The following is a 25,817-nucleotide window of genomic DNA, read 5'->3' as shown; positions in this document are numbered from 1 at the left end:
GTGCAGTTCATCAAATTGTAATCAATATTGTGATTACGGTAAGTTATTTCTTGACATCAGAGGTTTGGAGCAAGTAAGTAATGAGTAAGCGAGTAAGAAATTAATTAATTAAATTACATTGACCTTTGTTTGTGTTCAGAATGTAAAATAGGAATGTTAAAGTTACATTTATGAGAGTGCAAAGATGAACAGGAAGAAGACCTGATAGCATTTAAGTGCTAGGGTACAAATTATGCTGAGCTGACATTTTTGAGCGATGTTGCAATGAAAAACATACCTTGCATTTTGTTTTATTCATACATTTTGAAAGTCATCTTCACTGGTACTTGTGTTTACGTCGGTGCTCAAATTTGCATACAGCACAAAACATGTTTGGCTATTAGAGACTAACGTTTTTGGCCTTATTTAAACCTCTACTGGCAACAATTGAGTTTTATATGCACGTCACTTCTTTGCTACTTGTTTTCCATACCTATATATTACTCTAATGTTAAAATTGTGTGCTCAAAAATACTTTTCAAAGTCATAGTAATAAAATGGCCTTCAAATAGGAGGTCCAGAAAGGTTCAAGTGGAGATTTATGGATGTAGTGAAAGAGGACATGAAGTCATTTGGTTTCAGGGCAGAGGATGCAGAGCAGAGTAATATGGAGGCACATGATTTGCTGTCGGACAACAAAGAATGCGGTATCGTTTCTTGGTATTTTTGTATTTGACATCCCAGCTTATGTCTTATAATTAAAATGTATGAATTCTAATCATTTAGTTGCTCAATCTTGTTCCGCACTATAGTTTGTCAAGGGTCAGTAGCTGTAGTTTCATAACTTTACGGTTACGCAGTCATCCGTTCTTGGGTAATCAAAACCATAATTGGAAACAGGCCCAAATATCCAAAGGTTTTCACACACAGACCATTAGTTTTACTGCCTTTGTATGAAAAAAATGCATGTTATAATGTTATGTGTTCCCATCAGACAAATTATACTCTTATAAAATATATAAAATTCCCACATTTTTTATTTAACTTTGCGAAATGTTTTAGTTTTTAAAAGGCCTTGCTGGAATATGTAGGACAAACAGGAGTGGTGGAAACAGAGTGTCATGAAATAATATTTACTACGGCACAACTGTAGCAAAAGGTAGTTATTGTGATTATAGTTTTGATTTAATTATGATATTGACAATGTATAGAACTTGATTACAGTCACAGTTTAATCCAATTTAAAATAATATAGAACTGAAGGAGCCACTTGGATAAACAGTGAAACTCTAAAACTTTTGTCCAGTTGAAATGTTCTTTTTCCTTCAAATTATCTATTTATTTTTAAAGATTAAAGATCTTAACTTATATTGCACAAGACAAATATGTGTGAAACAGATGTGAAGAGAGGGGTGTGGCAGGACTTTTTCTCTGTACTAGTGAAGAACATTTAGTTATTTTTCTGTTCCATGATAAAATTTGAGTTGTAAAAGTTTGAATAAATACCTACTATAGATACAGACTTACTACTACTAGAGTTTCATAGATATTTATGTAATGCAGTTCATGTTTTTTTTGTTTTGTTTTGTTTTTTTACAATATTGTACATTTATAATATTTTTTTGTTCAAAATCCTACTGTGTGTGGCATAAATTAGTTTCAGCATTATTGTATATCATCAAACCACCAATATTCCAAATGAGCATCAAAACTGTTCTAAAAATGCATACGTCTTTAATTATAGTGATTTATATCAACGAACCATATCGTCACATTACCAATATTGTATGAGGAACCCTGTAAATCAGCCCCACTTCGTTATGAATGCCCCCGTCCAAAGATGGAGTCTAATTAAAAAACACTCAAGTGAAAAACATAATGCTCGCACTCAATCCCAGCCTGTTTGTTAAACCTCTGAATTGTTGTGGACAAAGCTCCTCTCTGCTCATATAAAGAACATCTCCTCTCTTGTCGCTGCTTATTGAGACTAATGGCTGCGTTGACACTGGGGAGAAGTTGGAGCTCAAACAGATTACAGCGTTTAAAAGCCAAGGAGGTTCTGCTGTGATAAATTGCACCTATACACTGCATTAACGTCATAGTAATGTATTCGCCTTCGCCAACCCCAGATGCTGAGAGTTTTTATGATTTCAGCCAATGTGAGGGGGTGTATAATATGAAATTAGCTTTTTGACCTTTCTGCTATGTTATTGAATCATGATGGTCCCTCATTGAGAACATGACTGTTGTTTCATTCTTGCCTGTTGAGTAATATAAGGGCATTATTTAGTACTTTCTGTAAACTCGAGTTGATTTCCCACGCCGGAAAACACCGACTTATTAACATATGTTCAGTTTGTTCTCAATACTTTTTAAGTAGTTCATGTAGAATGCACTGGTAAATCACATTTTACAGCAGCCCGTGGACACATCTAAGTTTTTCTCATTCTCAGCATTCTCTGCAGATGCTGGAGTTTAGGTAGTGTCCATTCAGATCAGAGAAGCCTTACAGGTTTATTTCCAAGTGATTTTGCCACAGGATCTGGTAACCCAAAGAGTGAGGTTCAAATCTTTTTTCTTTTCTTTTGTCTTACCATTTTACATAATGCACAATGTTTTTGTAACGAAGACTGCATCAACATAATAATCATTTTTACCAGCAAATTCAATACATGATTTAAACATGTTTACTTTGACACAGACTTAAGTTTAAATGTTGATAAAATATTTAAGAAAAATCCTTCCTCCTACCATCTAATCATTTACCTTTTTGCTATAAAACTCACACACTTTCCCTTTCCCATTTCTGCTCAAAGGGCACAGTACAGCTGGTTATTTAGACTAGACCAGACTATAAATTGACTCCGTGTTCTTTTATTTAAAATGTGCCCAGCTCTTCTACTTCTGACCAAGTTTAGCTTTAATTTTTTTTTTTTTTTTTTTTTTTTTTTTTAAATCCCCTGTAATATTGAATGACTCTAATGGAGGAGATGAATTAAAAGCTACACACTGAATCAAAATTTGCAGATATAGTCTTAATTATGCAGCAGGAAAGTTATGCTGTAGCCAAGGTTGTTAAACTTCTCCCCTCAGCGGGAAGCACTCTGAGTAAATCCAGTCTTTTGTCAGGACAAGGCTCATTAGGACAAATCGCTGAATCTGAGTTTTATTTTAATGGAGCAACGCAAAGGGATTATGAGATAGTGGCTGAAGAAGCACTTGTTTTGTTGCAGATTAAAATAGTATTGAAAAATGGGGAATTATTGCCTCAATATTTGTTTGTCTACTCTGCAATGGACTGTTTTTTGTTTTTTTTATAGAGAGAGTCGGGCTGAACAATTTAGGAAAAATATCAAATTGTGATTTTTCTGACAGGCCTTCCTATTATGATTAGATCTGCTTTAATTATGTTTTAATAATATTTAATAACAGGATTCAACAAACGCTCACATTTTAAATGGGGAGAATTGACAAAAAAATAAATAAATGAACTGACACGTTAATACAAGAATCACATTTCAGAACAATTTTGTATGTCCTGGGATCCAGATCACACTCTTCAAGACTTTGCAAAAGTGTGAGTCTGGGCACCAATTGACAGGTGAACTAGCCAATCAAAGACAGGTATTCTCCACTGGTATCGGAAAAAATAAAGGGAAAAAAAAAAATCACAGGGGGCTGAAAAACATCCCAGATTTCTGCAGAATCAGTGGGTGAAGCACTAAACTATTAATCTGAGGTGAGTTAAATTACATTTTATGTGGAAATAATAGGTGACCAATGAGCTCCTTCATTTCACATGTGTCACTGATAAAACAATCAAATCTGAGTGCATGATCACGTTTGACCGGGCTTGAGACGTAACAGAGGACATGTCGCACAGACTGATATCAGCCTATATAAAAATACAGAGATATCATTCTGGATTTACCAGGGAAATGTTTGTACAAATCTAAACTACAGGGTTATCTATTTCCATGCAGAATGAGACATTTATAGGACAAGATATGTTGTTTGTGCAGGAAATTATTGGACTTAAAAATACTCTTAAAAACACTCTTTATATTTGTGTCCACTCAAAATATCATTAATTACGCTTGCAGCCCTATGTGGTATAATCATTTTGAATCTTTATACTTTAATCATGTGGTATTTGTGTTTTTTATACACTGTTCACGTAGGTTTGTTATTGAAGTATTATTATCATTTTTACTCGTCTTAACAGATTTTGGAAAAGTCAATTTTGATGTTTAAGATATTTGAAATACCCACTCGGAGGTCGTGGGAGAACAGTTTGCGACTAATTTCAAAGATATGAATGGGCAAGGTCTTCACATTTATTCTGATGCAAGAGAAAATGTCACAACTTCGAACATTTTGCCCAGAGAAATTACCTTAAAGATAAAATTACTTTGGAAACTTTGCAGATCTGAATACAATAAATGTCTTACTGAAAGCAACATTATTGATTATACAGTAAAATGAATACTCTACCTTCATTAAACTGGTAGCCATCTAATCAGTATTGAATCAAAATTTCAATCGGTCCAATCATTAAAATGCAAATACTCTCTTGCAAACACCAACATATTGCATCTTTTCAATAAATAAAACTTGTTTACTCTGAAGATTAGACTTTGAGCAATGGTCTGAAATGTATGGGATTTGTGTAGCCTTAGTTCAGTTTTTCATATTTCATTCAGTCTTCTCTCCAGTGTTTCTGGCCCTTGAGTTGTATTGTGTGCTGTGGACTGATTATTGATTTGAAAACATGCCTTTCAAAACTTCTTGCACTCACAATACCAGAAAAAATATACTCCAAAACTGTGCTATCCTTTCTTTAAAAATAAAAAAGTATGGCGAGGAAGGAGATTTTCTAAGCCTAAGACTGAACCTCTGTAGTTGTATGTGAGTTGGAAGTATATTTTGAGATGTATTTAGTGTTGAATTGTAGCCCCAGTTTACTTTATTTGGGCAAGTTTGAGATTCAGCTAAGTCTAATTGTCAGTGATATGGTTGTGGGTTTCAATTAAGAAGTGTATAGCCCCAAAAGTGGTGTCATAAGCATGTTTTTGGAGAAAGAAATTGGAAGAAATGATATATTGTTTGTTTTTGTCTGTTCACAAAATCTATGAAAGCCAATGTTTTTGAGATGATAAAGTAAACTGAGATAATATAAAATTGTAGAATAATCAATATAAGAAAAAAATAATAAAAATCTGACAACGGGCGCTTCCGGGTCACCACCAGTGATGGCAGCGTGAAAAGTCCGCAGCGACAAATTGATTAAAAAAATCCCCTAAACGAACTTATGAAGCGTGTTCTGCCACACTAGGAATGTGTTAAAAGGGGAAGAAAATGACATCCAAGAAAAGTCAAAGGAGGAACGCTCCACTACACGAGAAAAACTTTGAAGATGAAGACGCTAACTCTGTTAGCCAAGATGAGGGCAGCGGTGAGGCCGGCGGCGAGGATAAACTGTCATTAATCCTGAAGGAAATTAGAGAGATGCGAGAGGAGAATAAAAAACAATTTGGCGACTTAAAACAAGATATTGCACAGACAAATGTGAGATTGGACGAAGTGGAGCAAAGGTTTGTAACTATCGATGATCGTGTGCAGGGGGCGGAGGACATCATTACTGAATTAGTGAAGCAACAAGTGCAACTTCAACTAAAAGTATCTGACTTAGAGGGACGCTCCCGTAGGAAGAACATAAGAATTTACGGTGTCCCGGAGGGGGCTGAGGGGTCCACGGCTCTATCAGTTATCCCGTTTGTGGAGCAGTTACTGCGTGAAAACCTGGATCTCCCAACTACTAAAGATTTGCTAATCGAGAGAGCGCATCGAGCCTTGGCGCCGCGACCCCCGGTGGACAGCCAGCCCAGATCTATAATCATCAGATTCCAAAGTTACCGGATCAAAGACGAAGTGCTCAGAGCGGCCTGGCAAAGGAAAGGCTTCACATGGAAGGGGAGCAAAATCAACCTGGATCACGACTATGCGCCAGATGTTTTGGCAAGAAGAAAGGAATACGGAGAGATCAGGAGGGTCCTTAAAGCAAGCAGCATAAGATTTCAAACGCTGTATCCAGCTCGACTTAAGGTCTTCCTGAAGGATGAGACGAAGATATATGATTCAGTAGAGGAGGCTGCGTCAGATCTGGCTGATAAAGGTTTACCTGTAACGAGGGTGGAGCGCCCGGTTTCCTCTCTGGAGAAACTACAGCGGTACAGTTGGATGCCAGCGCCAGGACGACGTAAACGGGGTTTTAAAGAAAAGCTACAGGTGTTCAGGCGGGAAGTATCTGAAGGTACCAGCAATTGAAGGAGCAATAATGGACAGGTATGGAGTGGATATATTTTGAGAAGGACTTAAGAACTTGGATGCAGGACGTGAAATATTTAATGTCGGGGACAATAGTAAAATGACTGTTTCAGAGGGCCCTCGACGCCAAGCAGGCCAAAGAGGATATCCCCTGGAGCCGAGGTCCAATAGAGTTGGGACCTCATCCTTGGAAGTGGGTATGAATGTTCGCGGTTTAATTGTTTTAACTACTACAAGGTTTAGTTGTAGTTTTTATGTTCGTGTTTGTTGTTTCGTTAAAAGGGGTAGCTACACAATAGTTCTGATTGGAGTTGTTTACTTTACTAGACTAAGGAAATATGCATAGTGATGTACTGAAATGCATTTCTTTTAACGTGAATGGAGTATTAAATCCAATTAAGCGATCTAAAATTCTTTCTAAACTTAAAAAAGAAAAGGCCCAAATAGCTTTTCTCCAGGAAACACATATGTCTGGGTTAGAGCACGATAAGCTTCAGAGGCAAGGTTTTAAATATGTATTTGCCTCATCATACAAACAGGCTCATAAAAGAGGAGTTGCCACATTAATATCTAGTGAACTGACATATGAACATGGGTCCGAGATTATAGATGAGGGAGGACGATTTATTAAAATTACTGGTAGATTAGAGGGCATTGATATAACTTTGATAAATGTATACGCTCCACCAGGGAGTGATTGGCCCTTCTATAAAAGCATCTTTGAGCTGATGGCCACGTCCCATGGTCTGGTGATTTGTGGCGGAGATTTTAATATCAGGCTAGACCCAAACCTGGACTCATCACGGAGGAGCACCCAGAGTAACCCACTAACAAAAAAAGTTAGATCCTTGATGGAGGAGCTGGGTGTTATAGATGTATGGAGAGATATGCACCCAACAACTAGAGATTATACACATTTTTCAAGCCCACACTCAGTTTACTCAAGGATTGATTATTACTTTGTCTTTAGTTCTGATAGACTTAAGATAAAGGATTCTCAAATATTAACGATCGACATATCAGACCATAGCCCAATAATCCTGCTGCTAGATTTAAAAAAAGATACAAAGAGAACCTCGTGGAAACTCAATGACTCCACAACAGTAGAGAAACTTAAAAAAGATATTAAAGAATATCTGGAATTTAATGATGATGGTATAATTAAGCCCACAATCTTATGGGATGCATTAAAAGCAGTTTTAAGAGGGAAACTTATCTCCCTAACAGCGTTCATGAAAAAAACTAGGGGTCAAAGTCTGGCAGATCTACAGGCAAAATTGAAACAGATGCAAAACAGGGACAGCCAAAACATCAATGTCCAGTTGAGAGCTGAAATAAAGAAAGTACAGAAACAAATAGATGAGATTTATAATTTAGAAGTGCAAAAAAAGTTGACGTTTTTGAAACAGAAACACTATGAGGTTGGAGCAAGATCGGCAAAAATTTTGGCCTATAAACTGCGAAAACAACAAAGGGAGAATACAATTTATAAGATAAAAAATCCTACTACTGGTCAGGTGATAGATTCGAGGGAGAAAATTAAAGAATGTTTTGGGAAATTCTATCAAGAATTATATACTCAACCACCAGCAGCTAATGAGAAGAGTATTGATAGGTTTTTGAGTGGCCTTGAGCTGCCCAAAATCCAAGATTCACAAAATGAGATGTTAGTGAAACCAATCACAATCAAAGAAGTTAACCTTGCCATAACAAAGTTGAAGTCTGGTAAATCCCCAGGCTCTGATGGGTACACAGGAGAGTGGTATAAATGCCTGAGGGCAAATCTAACACCACTGTTGCTGCGGACATTTAACTGGGTATTACAAACAGGTGAAATTCCTCCCTCATGGTGCGAAGCCATTATATCACTGATCCCAAAAGAAAATAAAGACAAACAAGAATGTGGAAACTATAGACCTATAAGTGTCCTCAATGTGGATTATAAATTATTTACTTCCATATTGGCACGTCGATTAGAAAATATTCTGCCAGAGATAATTAATCTAGACCAGACAGGATTTATTCATCAAAGACAAACATTGGACAACATCAGGAAGTCACTACATATTATAGATCACGTAACACGTCAAAAAACTGAAGCATTAATAGTGGGGCTAGATGCAGAAAAGGCCTTTGACTCTGTAAGGTGGCTTTTTCTCTATAAAGTAATGGACAGATTTGCTTTTCATGGCAAATTTACCAGAGTGATCCAATCTCTATATTCAAAACCAACTGCACAGGTAAAAATTAATGGTGATCTCTCAGACTCATTTCAGTTGGAAAGGGGAAGTAGACAGGGCTGCCCAATTTCTCCGCTGTTATTTTCTTTATTTATTGAGCCTCTTGGACAATGGATAAGACAAAGCTCCCAGATTAAAGGGGTGACAATGGCAGGGGTTGAACATAAGGTGGCAATGTTCGCAGACGATGTACTAGTTTACATGGAGGATCCTGAGAAGTCATTTAATGAGCTGATGATTATGTTGAAAGAATTTGGGAATTTATCTGGTTACAGGCTTAATATTGCCAAAACACAGGTGATGGCCATAAACTTCACTGCTTCAGTAAAGCTACAGGAAGGATATAATTTGAACTGGGAAGCAACGGGAATGAAATATTTGGGTATCACAATGACTAAAGATCTTTCAAATCTGTTTCAAATAAACTATGAACCGCTGTCATTAGCAATCAAAGAGGATTTGTATAGATGGAGTCTCATCCCTTTTTTAAGTTTGACCTCCAGAGTGAACTCCATCAAAATGTCCGTACTTCCTAAATTGCTATACTTGTTCAGAACACTCCCAGTGGAAGTACCGGACAATTATTTCAGGGAGTGGGACAAACAGATATCACGTTTTATCTGGGAAGGTAAGAAACCTAGGGTGCGGTATAGTACAATGCAATTAAGAAGAGAAAAAGGAGGCATGGCCCTTCCCTGCTTAAGACATTATTACTATGCATCTCAGTTGGTTCCGCTTCTTTATTGGTGCAATGATGATTACAAAGCAAAGTGGAAGGAAATGGAGTTTAAAATGATAAAAAAGTTCCCTTTGCAGGCCTTTATAGGGGATAAAAATCTATGGTCACAGGTGGGTGAAATGGGCAACTGTTGCATGGGTTTAACTTTGAAGATCTGGCAAAAGGTGGTAAATTTAACTCAAATTCAGAAAATGATAACTCTATTTAGATGGTGTGCTTATGACACAGAGTTTCCCCCGAACAGAAGTGATTGTGTTTTCAAAGCTTGGATAGACAGGGGTCTGACCACCTACTTGTCATACACAGAGAGAAACACTTTTCTCAGCTTTCAGGCAATGCAAAGTGGATACAATCTGCGGGCAAATGACTTTTACAGATACTTACAAATCAGACATTATTTTAACTCAAATTGCAGTTTAACAAACTTTACACAATCTGAAGAAGCTTTTTTTAAAATATTGAAATCGGCATATGGGCTATCTACCCAAAAAATGATTTCTAAAGTATACAATGCACTTTATGTGACTGACAAGTGTAATACGCTATATGTGAAACAGAAATGGGAAAAGGAGGCAACAATTAAAATGACTGAGGAGGATTGGGACAGCATCTGGTCATTCCAGTGGTCATCGACGGCATCCCTGTCCTGGAGAGAACACTGCTGGAAGAACATTATTAGATATTTTAGAACTCCTGCACAGGGGAGCAATAAGTCGGCATGCTGGAGACAGTGTGGTTCTGAGGAGGGGAATCACTACCACATATTTTGGGCTTGCTCCAAATTAAAACTGTATTGGAGGGAGATCCATGTGCGGTTAAACTTAGTTTTTGGAGTGAACATGCCATTCAACTTTGAAACTTTGTACTTAGGTAGGGTTGCTCTTTTGGAACGGAGAAGTGATAAAAAGCTGTTGCAAGCCCTCCTGGCAGCAAGTAAAAAGAACATCACTAAAAAATGGCTAAATTCTGCTCCGCCTTCAGTGGATGGCTGGATTGATATAGTAAATGAAATATTTAAGATGGAAAGGCTAACGTACACAATAAACATTCAAAGGAACAAATTTTATTGTATTTGGAACAAGTGGATTAAGTATATCGCTCCAATTAGAACAGACTTTTTGTGACTTCTCCATTTTGGGTGAAGATTTATATTTTTACGGTATAATGCATATATAAATGTTGGACTACACTTTATTTTTCCATGTAAGCTCCCCAATTCTTGTAAATAGTTTTTGGTGTGTTTTTGTTTTTTGTTGTTTTTGTTTTTTTTGTTTTGTTTTGTTTTTTGTTTTTTGTCTTTTTCCTTTCTACTCCTTTATTATATTAAAATGGGATGGGACTAACCGACCACGGTATAGTTTTGACAAGCACTTTTCTTAGGGGCTTTGATCAATAATGTTTTATACAATACTTGTACTGGAAAAATGTGCCTGTGATATGTGTTCTTCCTGAAATAAAATATTCATTAAAAAAAAAAAAAAAAAAAAAAAAAAAAAAAAAATCTGACAACATTTTTGCCACATCGCCCAGCTCTACTTATTTGTACGCTGCATATTTTGGCATTGCTCCTATCTCTATGGTTACAGCCTTATTACATTACTGACATTTTCTATCTCCCGCTGTCTCCTCTTTGCTAAAATAACTTGCGCTTTTCTCATTGCATGCCAGCCTCTCGCAGTAGAAGTCACATAATCTCACCATTGCATTTGCCACTCAACCTTGTGATGTTTTGTTTCTGTTTTGGAGATGCCTGCCTTTGAAGTGTGTAATCTGTGCTGAACTATGGGTGCCTATTTGGGTCTCATTTCAGTCTAATTGTGCACGTCTTCCTTAACCTCTCACATGTGCTGCTGCTGTTTTGTTTTTAGCTGGAGCTCATAAGGCACATGCTGGAAACTGTGTGGCTCAAATACAAGCTGGACCCACGTGCTTTGTCCCTGTAAGTATATGTGTGTATATGTATAATATTTTACGACGGACAGTAGTTTGAGTTTATTATTAAAAAGTTATAGCTTCAGACGGAAGGTAGAAGAATGTTTAACTATGGGAAAGAAGTAATCAAATTGAAAATGAACATGTGGAACCTTGATAAAGTTTCAAGACAAGAATCATGCCTGTGCGTTTGAATAATGACACGGAGATTAATGACAAATCATTTTAAAGGAGATGTTATTACTTTGCCTGGAATGTTTCATAGTATTGCATTTGCCTTATCTATGCCCATGGAGGTAAGAAGGAGACATCATCAAACTGGGACTGAAATTATGCTTGGACCTAATAATATGGTCCAATCACAGTTTCCTGGGTTTGGTTATGTTTGAGCCCAGTTTAGTCCTGATTTTTACTGCGTTTAGTGCTGATCCAGTCCCGTTTTTTCTGGTCTAGTTCCCACTTTTTGGTGAGTGTGAACACCTCCTTAGTATAACCAACACCTAATTAGATCTTCACCATGTTATTCCAGTACTCACCGTCACTGTTACAAATACCTCATACCCCCTTTTAAACCATTTCTCTCTTTTGCAGTTCCCAGCGGGGCAGTGCGGCAGAGTGGTCCGTGTTTCATTTCATGTTTCGAATCCTTGAAGCTGCAGTTGGCCTGTGCCTTCCTTTGCCTCCCGGTACTAAACACATTTCAACAGAGTTTTGGCTAAGTTTGTCCCCAGAATAATAATAAAGTGTTTGCCTTTGTGACTTGCAGGCTTCCATACCCTGTTAGCGGTGTTGGCTGTGCGCTGCCTGCCTCGGCACAGCTTCCTCCAGTACATCGACCACAAACTGCTGCAGCTCACAGAGACATTTGTGGCTCGGCTAATGACGGGTAAATATACATGCATTATAATATTCATTGGAAATACTTTATAACAAACTACACTATTTACACTCTTAATAAATCATGAAAAAGTAACAAATTGACAAATTGTTTATTAAGAATGAGTCCAGCTTAATTTAGGTGTTAATTAGGGCTCGGGTATTATTAAGCCTCAACCATTCTTAATAAACTATTTGCTCATTATAAACCAAGTCTTTCTTCATGCTTCATTAAGGCTAATTAAGGGTTAGTTATATTATAAAGTGTTACCTTACAAGAACTATTCAGATAACTACTCTACATTTATGATTTAAGTGTTCTATGATAGGTTCAGAGTTTTCATCTTTACTGACTCAAATATTCAGCAAAATAAAACAGATTTTTTTAAAAGTTAAATTAGAGAATAAAAACAAAATGAGTTTTTTCATAATTTGAATTTTGAAATTTTAAGACAAAACTAAATGCCCTCATAGTCAGTGTTGGGAAGTAACTGAATGTACTGAGACTACAGATCCAAAATACAAATTTTGAGTAACTGTAGTTTGTTACAACTACAGAATACAGTTACTTGTAAACTCAAGAGAATACATTGTTGTACTGAATCACACAGTTTAGGTTTCAAACTACACCATTAGAGAAAAAATGGAACACCGCCCTTGTGGTGAGTGCAATCTTTCCTTCTCCAATTAGTGATAAATGAATGCATAACAAACAGTGGAACAAATATAAAGCTGTTTTTAATACTTTGTTTTGTTTTTTATGCTGTAAATTAAATTAAACTCGAGCAAAGTATTCTATGTATACTGAATACTGTATTCTGATTGGACCATGTATCAAAATATGTTACAAAATACTTTTTAATGCAGGTATTCTGTATCCTAGAACTAAATACATTTTCAAAGTATTCTTCCCATCACTGCCCATATTAAAGTATACCTTAGCATAGATGCCGTTAGCAATAAAGCTTTTCTGATTCTGTATGACAACAATACGGGATCTTTATCTATTTATCTAATACTCAATCTTGGCTCTGACCTAGATTAGATGTGTATGTCTGTATTTAACATAAATGAACAACCAATAAGCTTCTTAGTATTATTACTGTAATTGAGGACCAATTAAACAGTGACATACATAAGTTTAAGGCTGTGTTAACACACTACATTAAAATTCAACCTAAACTGTGACTAGACCTGGAACTAAACCAAGTCCACATCAGGGATAAATTGAGATCAAACCCGATCAGACCAGGTGAACACCGCCAAAGACTCCAAAATACAGTCCTTATTTGATGACTTTCTCCTTTCTCGAATCCAGTACTATTACCTCCGCAGATTTGCCTCTTTGCACTGTCAAAAATGTGGTAGTTACATGACATTTTATAACCCTCTTTGCGGTTTCAGGGAGATTAAAGCCGCGCTGTGGGATATGTCACTGCTGCACGTTTAAACCAGCCTCTACTGTCTACTCCCTTGTCTCTCTATGTACAGGGTCTACAAAGCTTAAAGACTGTCAACAACATTAACAGTTTATGCTAATATACAATTGTGTTTATTTAATACATGAACAGAAGCCATTGTCCGCAAGCTAAACAACACTGCTAGCCAAATATAAACAGCACCAAAATATTTACAGGCGCTTGGTCAGTCTCTCATGAACGGGACAATTATTATAGAAGATGGATTTTTTTTTTGGCTAAAATGTCTTTTCATAGTGTGGGGGTTTTGTTGATTTAAAATGCGATGGAGCGTGCGTTGCTTCACAGTTCAGTTAATATTAGCAAGTGCGTTCGGTGCCAGTCTGATAAGTCAATAAAGTCGTGCTCGCTAAATACACTGGACCAGTTATATAATGTTAAACTGCATACATTGCTACATTGATTTGTTTAAATGCTTTCCATTTTGTTCTAATTATGATGTACAGATATTACTTCTCTATTAGTGGAGCGGCAGCGGCTCTAGTGCGTACTGTTGTTGTGTCCATGGGCAAAACACTTCACCCACCTTGCCTCCAGTGTCCATGTACACTGGTGTATGAATGAGAGTGTGTTCATTAGCACGCACTTGCACTGTTCCCATCAATAATAACAGTAGTTGATATTGTTTGGTTAGCACATATAAGACTCTACTGTGTTAGCGGCCGCCATTATTTTCAGATATATTGGCTTTCTCACAGCAATAGGGTCCTGGCTTCATTTCTCATGCCTTATTTTTATAGTTAAAGAAAATTTCAATTTTCTCAACTGGACAAAAGTGTTAGATTGAAGACGTTTTGCTGCTCATCTAAGCTGCTCCTTCAGTTCTGGTCAGATTACTGCTGGACACTGCCTTATATCTGCATCTATCTACTCTGAAATGAACACACCTATTTTTTACAGTTTCAATTTGTTGGCTAAGTCTACTGAGCTACACTAAGTGTGAACTGTGCCCGAGTCATATTTTGCATAATCGTTCAGGCCCCTAATGGATGCTCTCACACCTATTAGCATATTGGCTAGCACTATTATTTTCCTTGTTTTGATTTAGGTCTGAGCATGGTTATAAATAGGATCATACCTGGATGACTAGAAAGATGTCTGTGAGTTTTAAATGGGAGATAAATGATGTCTAAGCCCCCCATTCCTATTCAAAGTCTTTCATAATTGGCCTTATTTTGTTAAATGAACTTGTTTTTCTTTGTCTAGGTGGGTATCCTGTGGGATCTCAACATTCTGCAGATACAAATATTATACTGGCTATCATTGCTCTGACAATATAAAAGGAGGAGATTAATGGTGAATCTTACTTAAAACTTAAATGAAACCTTAAATTATACTTTTGTTTTACACTTGTGTCATGTACTGCCATGATGTGATGTTTGGCATTTAAAAAAAATCTAAAAAGCAGCTTGAATGGTATGAATTCACAGGTAGTCATTTTACAGACAACACTGCGCAAGTCAGTTAGCACTTCTGTCTCAAAGCAACCAAAATGAAGGCCACATTTCATTTTTTCTCCATGTTTTCTAAGTTTATTTTGTTGTTGTCTTTTGCCTAGATTTGGACAACAGCGATGACAACGAGAAAATGAAATTCAGCATCCTCAAGAGACTACCTCAGGTACCGCTGTAGTGTCCAAACAAGCTCATTTTACATCCACTGGAAATCCTAAACAAGATTGAGTGCTGTTTCTGTCTATGCGCACACACTATCAGCAGTTATACAATATATGATGCTATTATAACAGTATCTATTTGTGGAGTTTGGATCTTGCCCAAGTCCCCACACTGGTCCAATTAGTAGTTTGAAGTTATTTTCAGGCTCATCTCCCTGTAGCCCCCTGGAGCCCTCGCAGCGCACTAGTGTAATTGGCTGCAGCGGGTAGAGGGTCCAGAGTCAGTAGTCACTGTTTCTAGGCATATGTTACTGTACTGTTACGATATTTAGTGGTAGTACTATAGGTAGTATTGAGTACTTTTTATTTACACCAGATCACAAAAAATAACAATGCAAACGATGTGTCACAGTTTGAAATGCCAGTCCCATTTACCAAAGTTGGCAGCCGTACCACCATTATAATACCCAATCTCGTTTGATCTCAGAAGCTAAGCGGGGTTGGCCCTGGTTAGTGCTTGGATGGGAGACTGCTGGGCATACCGCGCGCCACAGTGGAACAGAAGAGGCTCTGTTTCATGTGGTTGTGTCAAAAGAAGCCCTTTAAAATTGTCCTTAGAGCAAAATAAGAAAACAGACAAATGAATGTACAAAAATGCGCTTTCCATGTCAGGTACGGTTCACTGTAATCTGCATTTGGCCTCACCATTAAGCAGTGCTTCTGGGGCAAACTGTCAGGAGCAGCGCTGCACCCGGGGACCTATCTAGAGCTGCTTTGGTCTGGGCTAATCTAAAAGTAGCATTAGCCTCCTGTGCTCCCTTTGAGACAACAGAATATAACTTGCTTCTTCTGTTTGCTACAAGAACGTCATGTTTTGGCATTTACATGGTAGCAGAGTTTTTATTGAACTGCCAATGTTCACACACCATTAAAAAATATGCATTACTGTTACGTTATGATCACTGCATTTTATAAAGTTAATTTATTATCAGAACAGTGAATACTTACACAGCGCAGTTTGAGTAATTATCTAATTTAGAGACAAATCTATTAATGTTTTTGTCCTGCTATGGGTTAATCATTCTTTAGGTTTAGTCTTATTTATTCATTTGTTTATTTGACAATGCACTTTAAAGAACATCTGGATTAAACAAATCTCAATCTGCTGGATTATAGGAGCCAGGCTAATTTACATCTGCAGTCCCTAGGAAGGTCTGTCATGATAACAAATTTTGAAGCGCTATATATATTGCTACAGAGATATACTGTGATAAAAGATAATATTGAAACAACTTTATGCCACTGACACAAAACAGAATGAAGCAGGATTATGCCAGTAAACAAATGCTTATATATATATACAGCAACATTTAAAAAAGCAAGAAATAAAAAGCAGAATGAAGCAATAGTCAGACACTTTTTCAACCCTCAGCAGCTCAGATCTTTTCGTGTTGTATCAAAAAAAAAAACAAAAAAACTCACCACTATTGCAAAGAAAATATACAGATGATAAATATTAAGACCCAAAATATATTGTCCCAGCTTTCATACATTGAATTGTACTAATCTACTTGTATGTTGTATTGTTGCTATGCCTGTCACAAGTTTTTGACTCATGATCACACATTTTAGACCACGTTTAGTCCTGAGTCTGGGTTTAAATCTGGTGATACTCAAAAAGCTGAATATTATCTTAAGTAGAACCACTGACGTAAAAGATTGCAAATATATTATTCAGTAGTTTTGCCATCAATATTGTATTTTCTCCAACCGGCCTCTACAGTCTTGTCTGTGAGAGGAGCGTTTGTTTTGTTCACAGTGAGATCTGAGGATTTTTAGCCTTTTCAGTTTCTGCCCATTAGCCTTTTGTTTGGTGGATTTGGCAGCAGCTCAGTTTTATCTGATACAATAAACAGTAGTGGCCCAGAAGCTTCACTGAAAACTGGATTTTTCTCTACCATTTCTCTATTTGTTTTTGTGGCCCTGTGAGCCTAATCATTTGAAATAACTACAGAGGTGGCAGTGGCAAGAAAGCTTTTTTTATTATAGTAGCCTTGGGAACAAACCGGTCGCTTCTACAGGTATAAATGAATGAATTTGAAAGCGTCCATCAGTGGCTGTGCTCACATTGGTCTTGGTTTGGTTCAGACTTGGTTTAGTTTTTGTCTAGTCCAGGTTTAGTTTCGGGTATAGTCCTAGTGTGCAACCAAAAATGCAGCCAACATTTGTTTACAAGTTTGAGTTTCTCTTAAAAGGAAGAAATGAGTAGAGGAAAAATAGTGCAATTTCAGTGCAATTGGAAAAGAACAAAAAAAAAACAGTCTACTGACATTTCATTTACTATGCTAGATACTGGCTGCGAAGTAGAGCATATTAGTGTGTCCATATTACGCTATTTTCTGATCCATGTTACAATGTTGTTTCCTCATCGCAAGCATACTTAGAGTTGTGTTTTGTTTCATTCACACATGTTTGACACACAGACCCTGCATATTTAGTTATTCTCTCTTTTGTGATGTCATATGGTAATACAAGAAGTGCTCCACTGTGTTTTTAAACTCCATACACCTTAGAATCATTTGGATGATTTCAGCCCTGGGATTTCCTATCTTTAACTGAACTAAAGGTAAAAGGTAACTGTTAACTTTTAACCTACCACTTGATAACATCACAAGGTGCAACAGAGTATTTTGAACTTTGCACATTGAGATAGAGTAATAATAAAGGGTTACTTGTGTGAATTAAATAAAGCACAACTCCAGGTATGTTTTTGAGCAGCATTATAAAATGGCTTGAAGCTCACAGGAATCAATTTTGTGTAATATAGGACCTTTAAAGTCACAAAATAATGTAATAAAAATTAGCCTTATTCGCAAAACGAGAATGAAAGAAGCACTGTGGCTGTACAGCAATATTCAAACAACACGTAATGCACATCGAGATATCGGGACAAACCTGGAGTTGTGTTTTTTGTTTCATTCACGCATGTCTGAGCAATACTTTTAGTCCGCCTTGTGATATCATGAAGTGATAGGTTTCAAGTTAACAGCTTTAGTTCAGTAGAGATTGGAAATTCCGAGGCTTAAATCATCCCAGTGATTCTAGTAAAGATGTATAGAGTTTGGAGCACTTCCTGCATTACCACATGACATCACAAGGTGTAACAAAGTGTTTTCTGTTTGAGAGAAGAACTCAGCCTAAATATACAGAATTTGTTTGTTAAATGTGTGAATGAAATAAAACACAACTCCAGGTATGTTTTTGATGAGGAAACATTATAACATAGATCAGAAAATAGCACAATATATAGGCCCTTAATATAGGCAAGTCAGATTGGTATAGAATTAAATATTTTATGATGCAAAATATTCCTATCACTTAAAAGGAAAAGAGCAGTTTAAGTAAATGTCTCTTTAACAACTTGACATTTTCATTGGAACCTTTAATATTTCATGACATTACCTTTTATTCAAGTATGACCTCAGTTCAACCTGGGCAGATGTAATGATGGTGGATAAATGAAGGGTCATAGATAATCCCTGTCAAGTGTATTCAGTGCATCACATTTGTATTCTGAAGCTAAACATGACAAAACTAGTGATGGGAAAATGAGAATGTGCATTTATAAAATCATTACATTATTTCCCATTATATTATTTGAAGAAAAAAGACATTTAGACGCAACATGAAAAAGGACATTTAGACGCAACATGGTCTTTATGAGAGAGAACGCATTACTTGGTGTCACTTACAATTGGCATAAATGGAAGCAATTTTCTTTGAATGAGTCACTGACATGGCAATTTATTTAAGAGTGACTTTCTTACAATTACAATCTATGCAGATAGTAGAAAAATGAGAACAATTAGAGGTCATAGACAAGCCTTAACAAATAAGAATAGTAAAATGTAATATTCCGTATATAGCTCTTATGTTTATTATTATTATTGAATGTAATGGTTTGCATACACAACATTCTATTCACCTTATTCCGGAAGTTGCCGTGGGCGCCAGCATCGTTATTCGGGTTGTGTTATTTTGCATGGGGGTGCCAATACTGACAGCAAATAAGTTCTATATAGTCTAGAGACGGACTACAGAGCTGTTTAAAAAAAAACAAAAAAACAGAGAATCGGTGCAGTGACTTGTTGGTACACATGAACAAATGAACGCCCAAAAGTTTTCTCCAATTCTACAATGAAATGAATGGGATTGCTGCTTAACCGGTAATGCCACCACAAAGAAAGTGAGGTTTAGTAGCATGTAGAGGCAACAGTGGGCAGGGCAGAATAAGGTCAATATAATTCTATGGGAGAATGACAGTTTTGAAAGAAACTGAAAACTTGCATATATTGAACTTTATTATGATTAATGTCATTATTATTGGGTCCACAGATACGTCATATTAATCCTATGGCTTTAAGTTCTTTCAGTTGACTACAATGACTTTGTGATTGAAGAAGTTGTTGCCTTGTAAAAATGGTCATTTCCCTTTGATCACTTGTGCTGATGGAGACTGTAGCCAGCTTTTGTTTCATGTGGATAAACCCATTCATTACAGAGATATGAATCATAAACCGGGTTAACCAGTCTACAATCTGACAGTTAAACAGCTAATTGGAATTCTATTTTATTATTCAAAGTAACACAGTGCATTCCTCACCACGTAGAGAAGGCCTTTTTACCAGGAGTCATTAGTAGTCTCTCTTTTACGCGGTATCGTGTTGATCTTTGGAGCGTGTGAAGTGATGATTACATCTCTCTCTTTCAGCCCATGAAGCGGACAATCGTTCACATGTGGGACCACCCCGTCACCTCAGCCTCAATATCCAAAGATTATGTCCACACACTGCTGGAGAAATACAGCACAACAAAGGTAAGAAAGCGCCATTGAATTACATACAGAACATACAGCACACCTTTAGAGGAAACATATGCAAAGTTCTGCTAGTTTTCCCTTAATGAAAGCTGTATTTTGATTGACTCATAAATGTTTGAGTAATTGTGTATTGTCTTGCTGTAACCATGGCAAGAGTGCTCAGAAAATGCTTTCACTTACCCCCTATCCCTGCCAACAGCTCTGTCCTCACTCGTGGTTATTCAGACTTCAGGTCATATACAAATGTTCAAAAAGTTGCTCAGCCATTAAATAAAAAAGAGCCACGGCATAAATGAAAAGCTACTGACCCATAGAAGAGAATCATTTCTGCAACAGGACTTGTTTATATTATGAAGTAGGTTGAAATCATTATTGTACTTCACAAGAAACTAAATGTAAATTACCTACCCATGTGATAATGTATGAGAAATAATGAATAAGAAGTTTTAATAATACGGTTGACCTTAAGCGTCCGATAAACACAGTACAGTCGCTTACTATTTGTGATCAATATAATTATAAAGTCAAATAGTTTGAACCTTCTGACTAGGACTAGGAAACGCAGAGGAAATTATAATTCAGTATATGACATGGGGCTCACAATTTAGTTAATTTTCTCCAAATATATTATACAGTAATAGTAGTATTCATAACTATATTGTAGTGTTCTGGTGTAAGCAAACACACCAAACTCACTCGAGCCAGTCTCCAAAACAGACCAGTAACTGACAAAGAGAACCTTGGTATCAATTTGTCGGCATCGCAACTGAGTGTCACATGCAAAAGCAGTTACATTAACAAGAACCCATAGTTACAAGAACAGCAAATGGTATCAACTCTGAACTAAACACAAAATATCAGATTTTTTTTTTTTACAATATTTCAATTCTACCAACCATAATGTTGGCACAGTATTTTGGCATACGGATATTTTGTTACTCGCTCATTTTGAAATTGCCAAAAATAATAATGAAAGTTAAAATACTGTTGTAAGACATAATTTTTCTACAAATGAAAAGGATGCGTTAGTTGAAAGGAGACTAGACAATGACTGTGATACAATTACTGCGACACTTATTTGTTTCTAATTAAATATGACATTTCAGTTATTTATGTGAGTTTCAATGGGCCAAAAGTTGACGATTTAATACTAAGTAAATCACAAAGCACTAATTAGCAAGAGATGTGCTGTCATGAAGGTCCTTTTGTTGGATTCAAACACAGTGACCTATACTGTGTACCAAAAAGCACTACATTTTCTTTATGTGACATTGCTTTTCACACCGATACATTCAGAGAAACAGAATATGTGACAAGAACTATAATCAAGTATAAATAGCTGTGAAAAGTTCCTGCAAAGTCGCCTAAGTGCTGGAAGTATATTAAAAGTGGAGCTGAGGTGAATAGTTGTGGGGTTTTTGCCGTAGATTTGTCTTGATGGAATGCATCCTTGAGAATTCATTGTGATATGCAGAGTTCTGTGGTCCTCAGGGATTTGCACTCAGCGGCAGAGAGAGGCCTGGCTTCAGACCGGAGTTCCTGCCTCTCACCTACCTGGCAAAGATGCTCTCTGATATCGAGGAGCAAGGTACAGTCCTCTGTGTGTGAAGGCGAGACTAAACTTTGTGCTTTTAGATGTTAGGATACATGCGCACCCAGGGGGATTGCTACAGAAATTTAGTACAAGTTTGGGGAAAATGTCAAAGGATAAAAATTCTGTTTGTTGTTTCATCGATAAAACAAGATTCTGTTTTCAGGGATGGAAAAATATTCAAAATTTGCATTCAAGGACTGCTACTTAAAAGTGAAAGTAAAAGAGTTCATTTCAAATAAGTTTCTAAGAATGATGGTACTACTAGCTCCACAATCTATATGCTTAGTTCAAACACTTGTTTAATTCATCGCTGTGCAACAGAAACAGAATTATGATTTTAAAACATCACTGAAATTGTCAAAAAAAATGGCAATGGCTTTGTTTGCCAGATTTGTTTAGCCTCTAGTACTATCACTTCTACAGGCACTGCCATGACTCCAACTACACTATCATGAGTTTCAGAAATCTGCACCGTTGCACCGTTGTCATGGCTATTAACAATTCAAAACAAAATTTATTCTGCTGTCTTCATTGTTCATATATTTAAACGTTTCTTTTTATACAAATTAGTTTTACGAAGCACTTAAAATACTGAACTCTGCATAAAAGAATATATATTTTCCCAATAAACATATTTGAGTAAATTCCCTAAGCAAAATCTTATGCTTTTTCCCAGGTACAAACCCATTTGAAGAACAAGAGAATGTGGACACCAGATTTGTGGAAGAGACTGCCCTGAAACAGACATTCATTCTCCTCGGTTTTGAGGAAAAGTGAGTAACAAATATGGCAACGAGCAGAAATCTGTAGCTGTAGAGCAGATGGAGAGATGGATGGACAGAAACAGCTCAAGGGGAAAATGTGTTTGATCGTGGAGCCATCGACTTTGGGCCTGGAGGACAAGTAACGGCTGGAAGGATGACAGAAACCCAGGACCAAAAAGATGAATGCAGAGCGTCTAAAGGCACAGAGCCCATAAACAAGCTGTGACGATTAGATGACAAATTAAGGCGGCCCGCGCGGATAAATGGGAGGTGAGGGGAGAATAGAAGTGGCAGGAAGATATATTTGGCCCAGACTGAAGAAAATACATCTAATTTTTACAATGGATGCTGCTACACAATGACCACAATGCAAGGGGGAATGACAACTGTGGGATTATTGTTGGTAAAATATGACAGTTAGATTGCGTTTGTGTAATCATCTCTATCCTGACTAGACTGGACCTAACATAAACAAGCCTACTACTATATACTAGGTTGTTTCTTAACAGTACACACTGAATGAATGTACCGGTAGTTGAGTAATTCATAATAATAGATAAGGCAATTGTATAGCACAATTCGTAAAGTAATTCAAAGTGCTTTACAGAATAAGAAAGACTTTAAAATCAAAATACAAATCAAAAGTTAAATAATAATCATAAAATTTGCATTAAAAGAGAAGAGTGCAGAATAAAAACCTTTCTGTTATAATGACAACATGAATTGCTGTGAAACATCTTGAGTGTTACAGCTACAGTACCATCTGAGAACCAACAAAATTACAGGAAAATTAACAAAACAAATAACTGTTTCTTACAAGTCTTAAGTCTATACATGGTCTTCGGTCCTATTTAACCTCTATTCCTTCTAGTTCAGTTAAATAACCATAAACACCATTTAAGAAAAAAAATTGATTCAAGAATATTACCCATGCATTTTAAGAGGCTTTTTGCTGAATGAAAACCATATAAAACCCGTTTGTTTTGGGGGTTTTTTTGGTCCAGTCAGGTACGTTGTAGTTGTTGTTGGATAAGAACCATGTGGAAACTAACTGATATGATACTACCCTAAACAGCTGTAATAGTTCAGAGTGACAGTGGGGGGGACTAAACGTTCAAACTGAAACATATTCTTCATTCGTGGTTCAAAATAGTACAAATAATGCCACTTGGACAATGATTCATGATCATTACTGCAGCAACAGCTTCAATAACACTGAATCAATTCAAGATGTCAAGAAACAGAATTTTCCCAAGTTGAAGCCTCTGACTTCACATACACTTTTAAACTAGGAAATAGTTTGCAATGAAATATAGACTCCACTACAATATCTTGTTTGCCTTTAATCACTAGATCTTCCGTTTAATTTTTACTATGCCCTACAAGTAATAGCAGGACCACCTGGCAGTATCATCATAATGCATATGCCCATTTGCTTTATTATTACTGGGCCAATCAACACAGGGCTGTTTATAGCTTTGTGTTTTCATTAGAACCTCATCATAAAGTAGCAGCGAGTGAGATGATGTGGAATGATGTTTTAGGATCTCATTTGTGCCATTGCCCGAGCACCCTGAATGAAACTGTAAGTCTACAATATACTGTACACAATAGTGAATTTAAATACTGCACTGCATTCTTTAAAAATGAAGGATAAGAAAATCTATCTTGCAGGCATTTTGAATCGAGCGTTACTGAGAAAAACAATTCCGACTTTTAAGGGAGACAATAATTTCCATAAAAATAAAACAAAACTTTCAAATTCTGTTCTGAGTTATGTCGAAATTCCACAAAATTACTGTTTACTATATCTACAAAAGCCTATCTAACATGTTCTAAAATCATATTTGTACATATATAAATGTACAATTTTAATGTTGCCACTTTTACACTAACCCTCTTCTCTACATTTCGAACAATACTCTACAGTAACCTGCCAATAATTTATAGACCCCGATGTCAAAAACAGCAGAGCATTATTATAAATCAAATGCACTTGTTTGTCCCACTGTGCTTCCTGTAACTCTGCGCCCCATCACTTTGATTACATGCTGACAAGAGGTTTGAACAAGCTGAACCTACTACAGTCACTCAGCAGCAGCAGGCATTTGAAATTACTCTTGTATTCACCGGATTTACAAAGCAGCGAGAGATTTTATTATACAGACGTAGTGCTGAAAGAGGGTTAGGTGACAACTAATACACCGAAATATAATCTCACTGTTTGAAATACACAGATACTTATTCAAAACTCAGTCTATTATTTGATTTCTGCAAATATCATTTTTTAATAACCTGGCCTCCTGGTATTTTCAGGTAGTCTGTGGATCTCTTTCTAAGGGACATTGATGAACATGTAGTAATCATCCAATGGGAGAATTTTTCCAAATAACTAGGGCCCCCCAAGAAATATTGTTCCAACTTTAATATATTGAACAATAAGTCAATATAGTAATTATTTTTTATTTACTCTATGTAACATTTCTGCTGCCACTGTAGCACTGCTTTTTACGACTATAAACTTCTCAAAAAATCTAACTCGACAATACTTAACTCCATTTTTAATCCAATCCAAACGTAAAAACATTGAAAAAAAAAAAATCTCACAAGATCATTGTGTATCTGTGCATAATCTTGTGGCAATTTTGTTTTGTGAGATCTTATGGCATGAGTTTTTTTGTTGTTGTTTTTTTCTCAATGCAATTATCCAGTCACCGATTCTTCACAACTAATGCTTTATAGTGTGCAACAGTAACTGCACAAAATTTTTACTTGAATCTATTGTTTCTTTGTTTTTTATAACATTGTAGTTACTGTAATGCACATACTCCAACACTTAATTATAAATGCCTCCTACTTTTGCATTTCAGTTAGATAAAAAATAATTGCCTTGTTGTCTAAAAATAATTATGTATGTACGACGCAGTAACTTCAGTAACTTCCATCTCTTTTACATTTAGGATTACACTTACATTTTCAATTTATTTTGAAAAGCTCAAAATCACAACAGTAGTCATCTTCCAGAGCTTAACAAGATCGTTGATTTAACCAACAGAACTTCAGTGGAATCAGATGGCATTGTTACACCCCATTATGCATTTTTAAACAAGACAAAACAAGATGAAGAGTGGAAAATACTGCACATCTGTTCTGTTTAATGCCCCATCTCAATTCTTTGGGGTTGTATTAAAACATATTTCTGAATCTGGTGTACTGAAGGAATTTGTTATTAGTATTTTTATTTTATAGAACCAACAAAAATATCGCACTGACCCTGTTCTTGCAAATTGTTCATTTTAATTTTACTGAGAATCAATCTATGTCTGGAATCTGCTGCTGCCTTTTAACTGAATACCAAAAGTATGTCTTGTGGTGATTAAAAGGGAATTTTTAA

The 25,817-nt window shown here is 36.4% G+C and overlaps 2 protein-coding genes across 4 annotated transcripts in view; one reads left to right on the top strand and one right to left on the bottom strand.

Annotated features, from left to right (window-relative positions):
- The window catches only part of gsap (gamma-secretase activating protein), a 63,147-nt gene extending 37,968 nt beyond the window's left edge, over positions 1 to 25,179 (top strand). The window contains exons 26-32 of one of the 2 annotated variants that reach the window (XM_055231976.1): positions 11,154 to 11,224; positions 11,809 to 11,903; positions 11,984 to 12,103; positions 15,130 to 15,191; positions 19,958 to 20,062; positions 21,557 to 21,653; positions 22,336 to 25,179. In XM_055231976.1, the coding sequence (XP_055087951.1) occupies positions 11,154 to 11,224; positions 11,809 to 11,903; positions 11,984 to 12,103; positions 15,130 to 15,191; positions 19,958 to 20,062; positions 21,557 to 21,653; positions 22,336 to 22,436 (651 nt within the window). In that variant the 3' untranslated portion in view covers positions 22,437 to 25,179. The remainder of the gene's footprint in view (positions 1 to 11,153; positions 11,225 to 11,808; positions 11,904 to 11,983; positions 12,104 to 15,129; positions 15,192 to 19,957; positions 20,063 to 21,556; positions 21,654 to 22,335) is intronic. The other variant, XM_055231975.1, reaches the window with a different exon arrangement.
- The window catches only part of ccdc146 (coiled-coil domain containing 146), an 83,000-nt gene continuing 77,020 nt past the window's right edge, over positions 19,838 to 25,817 (bottom strand). For both annotated transcript variants that reach the window (XM_055231974.1, XM_033989274.2), the window contains exon 23: positions 19,838 to 20,038. The gene's annotated coding sequence lies outside the window, so the exon portion shown is untranslated. The remainder of the gene's footprint in view (positions 20,039 to 25,817) is intronic.

The sequence above is a fragment of the Periophthalmus magnuspinnatus genome, chromosome 23 (assembly GCF_009829125.3).
Source record: "Periophthalmus magnuspinnatus isolate fPerMag1 chromosome 23, fPerMag1.2.pri, whole genome shotgun sequence".
NCBI lineage: Eukaryota > Metazoa > Chordata > Actinopteri > Gobiiformes > Gobiidae > Periophthalmus > Periophthalmus magnuspinnatus.
Note: the sequence above shows the minus strand (reverse complement) of the source record. Positions and strands in the feature narration are given on the sequence as shown.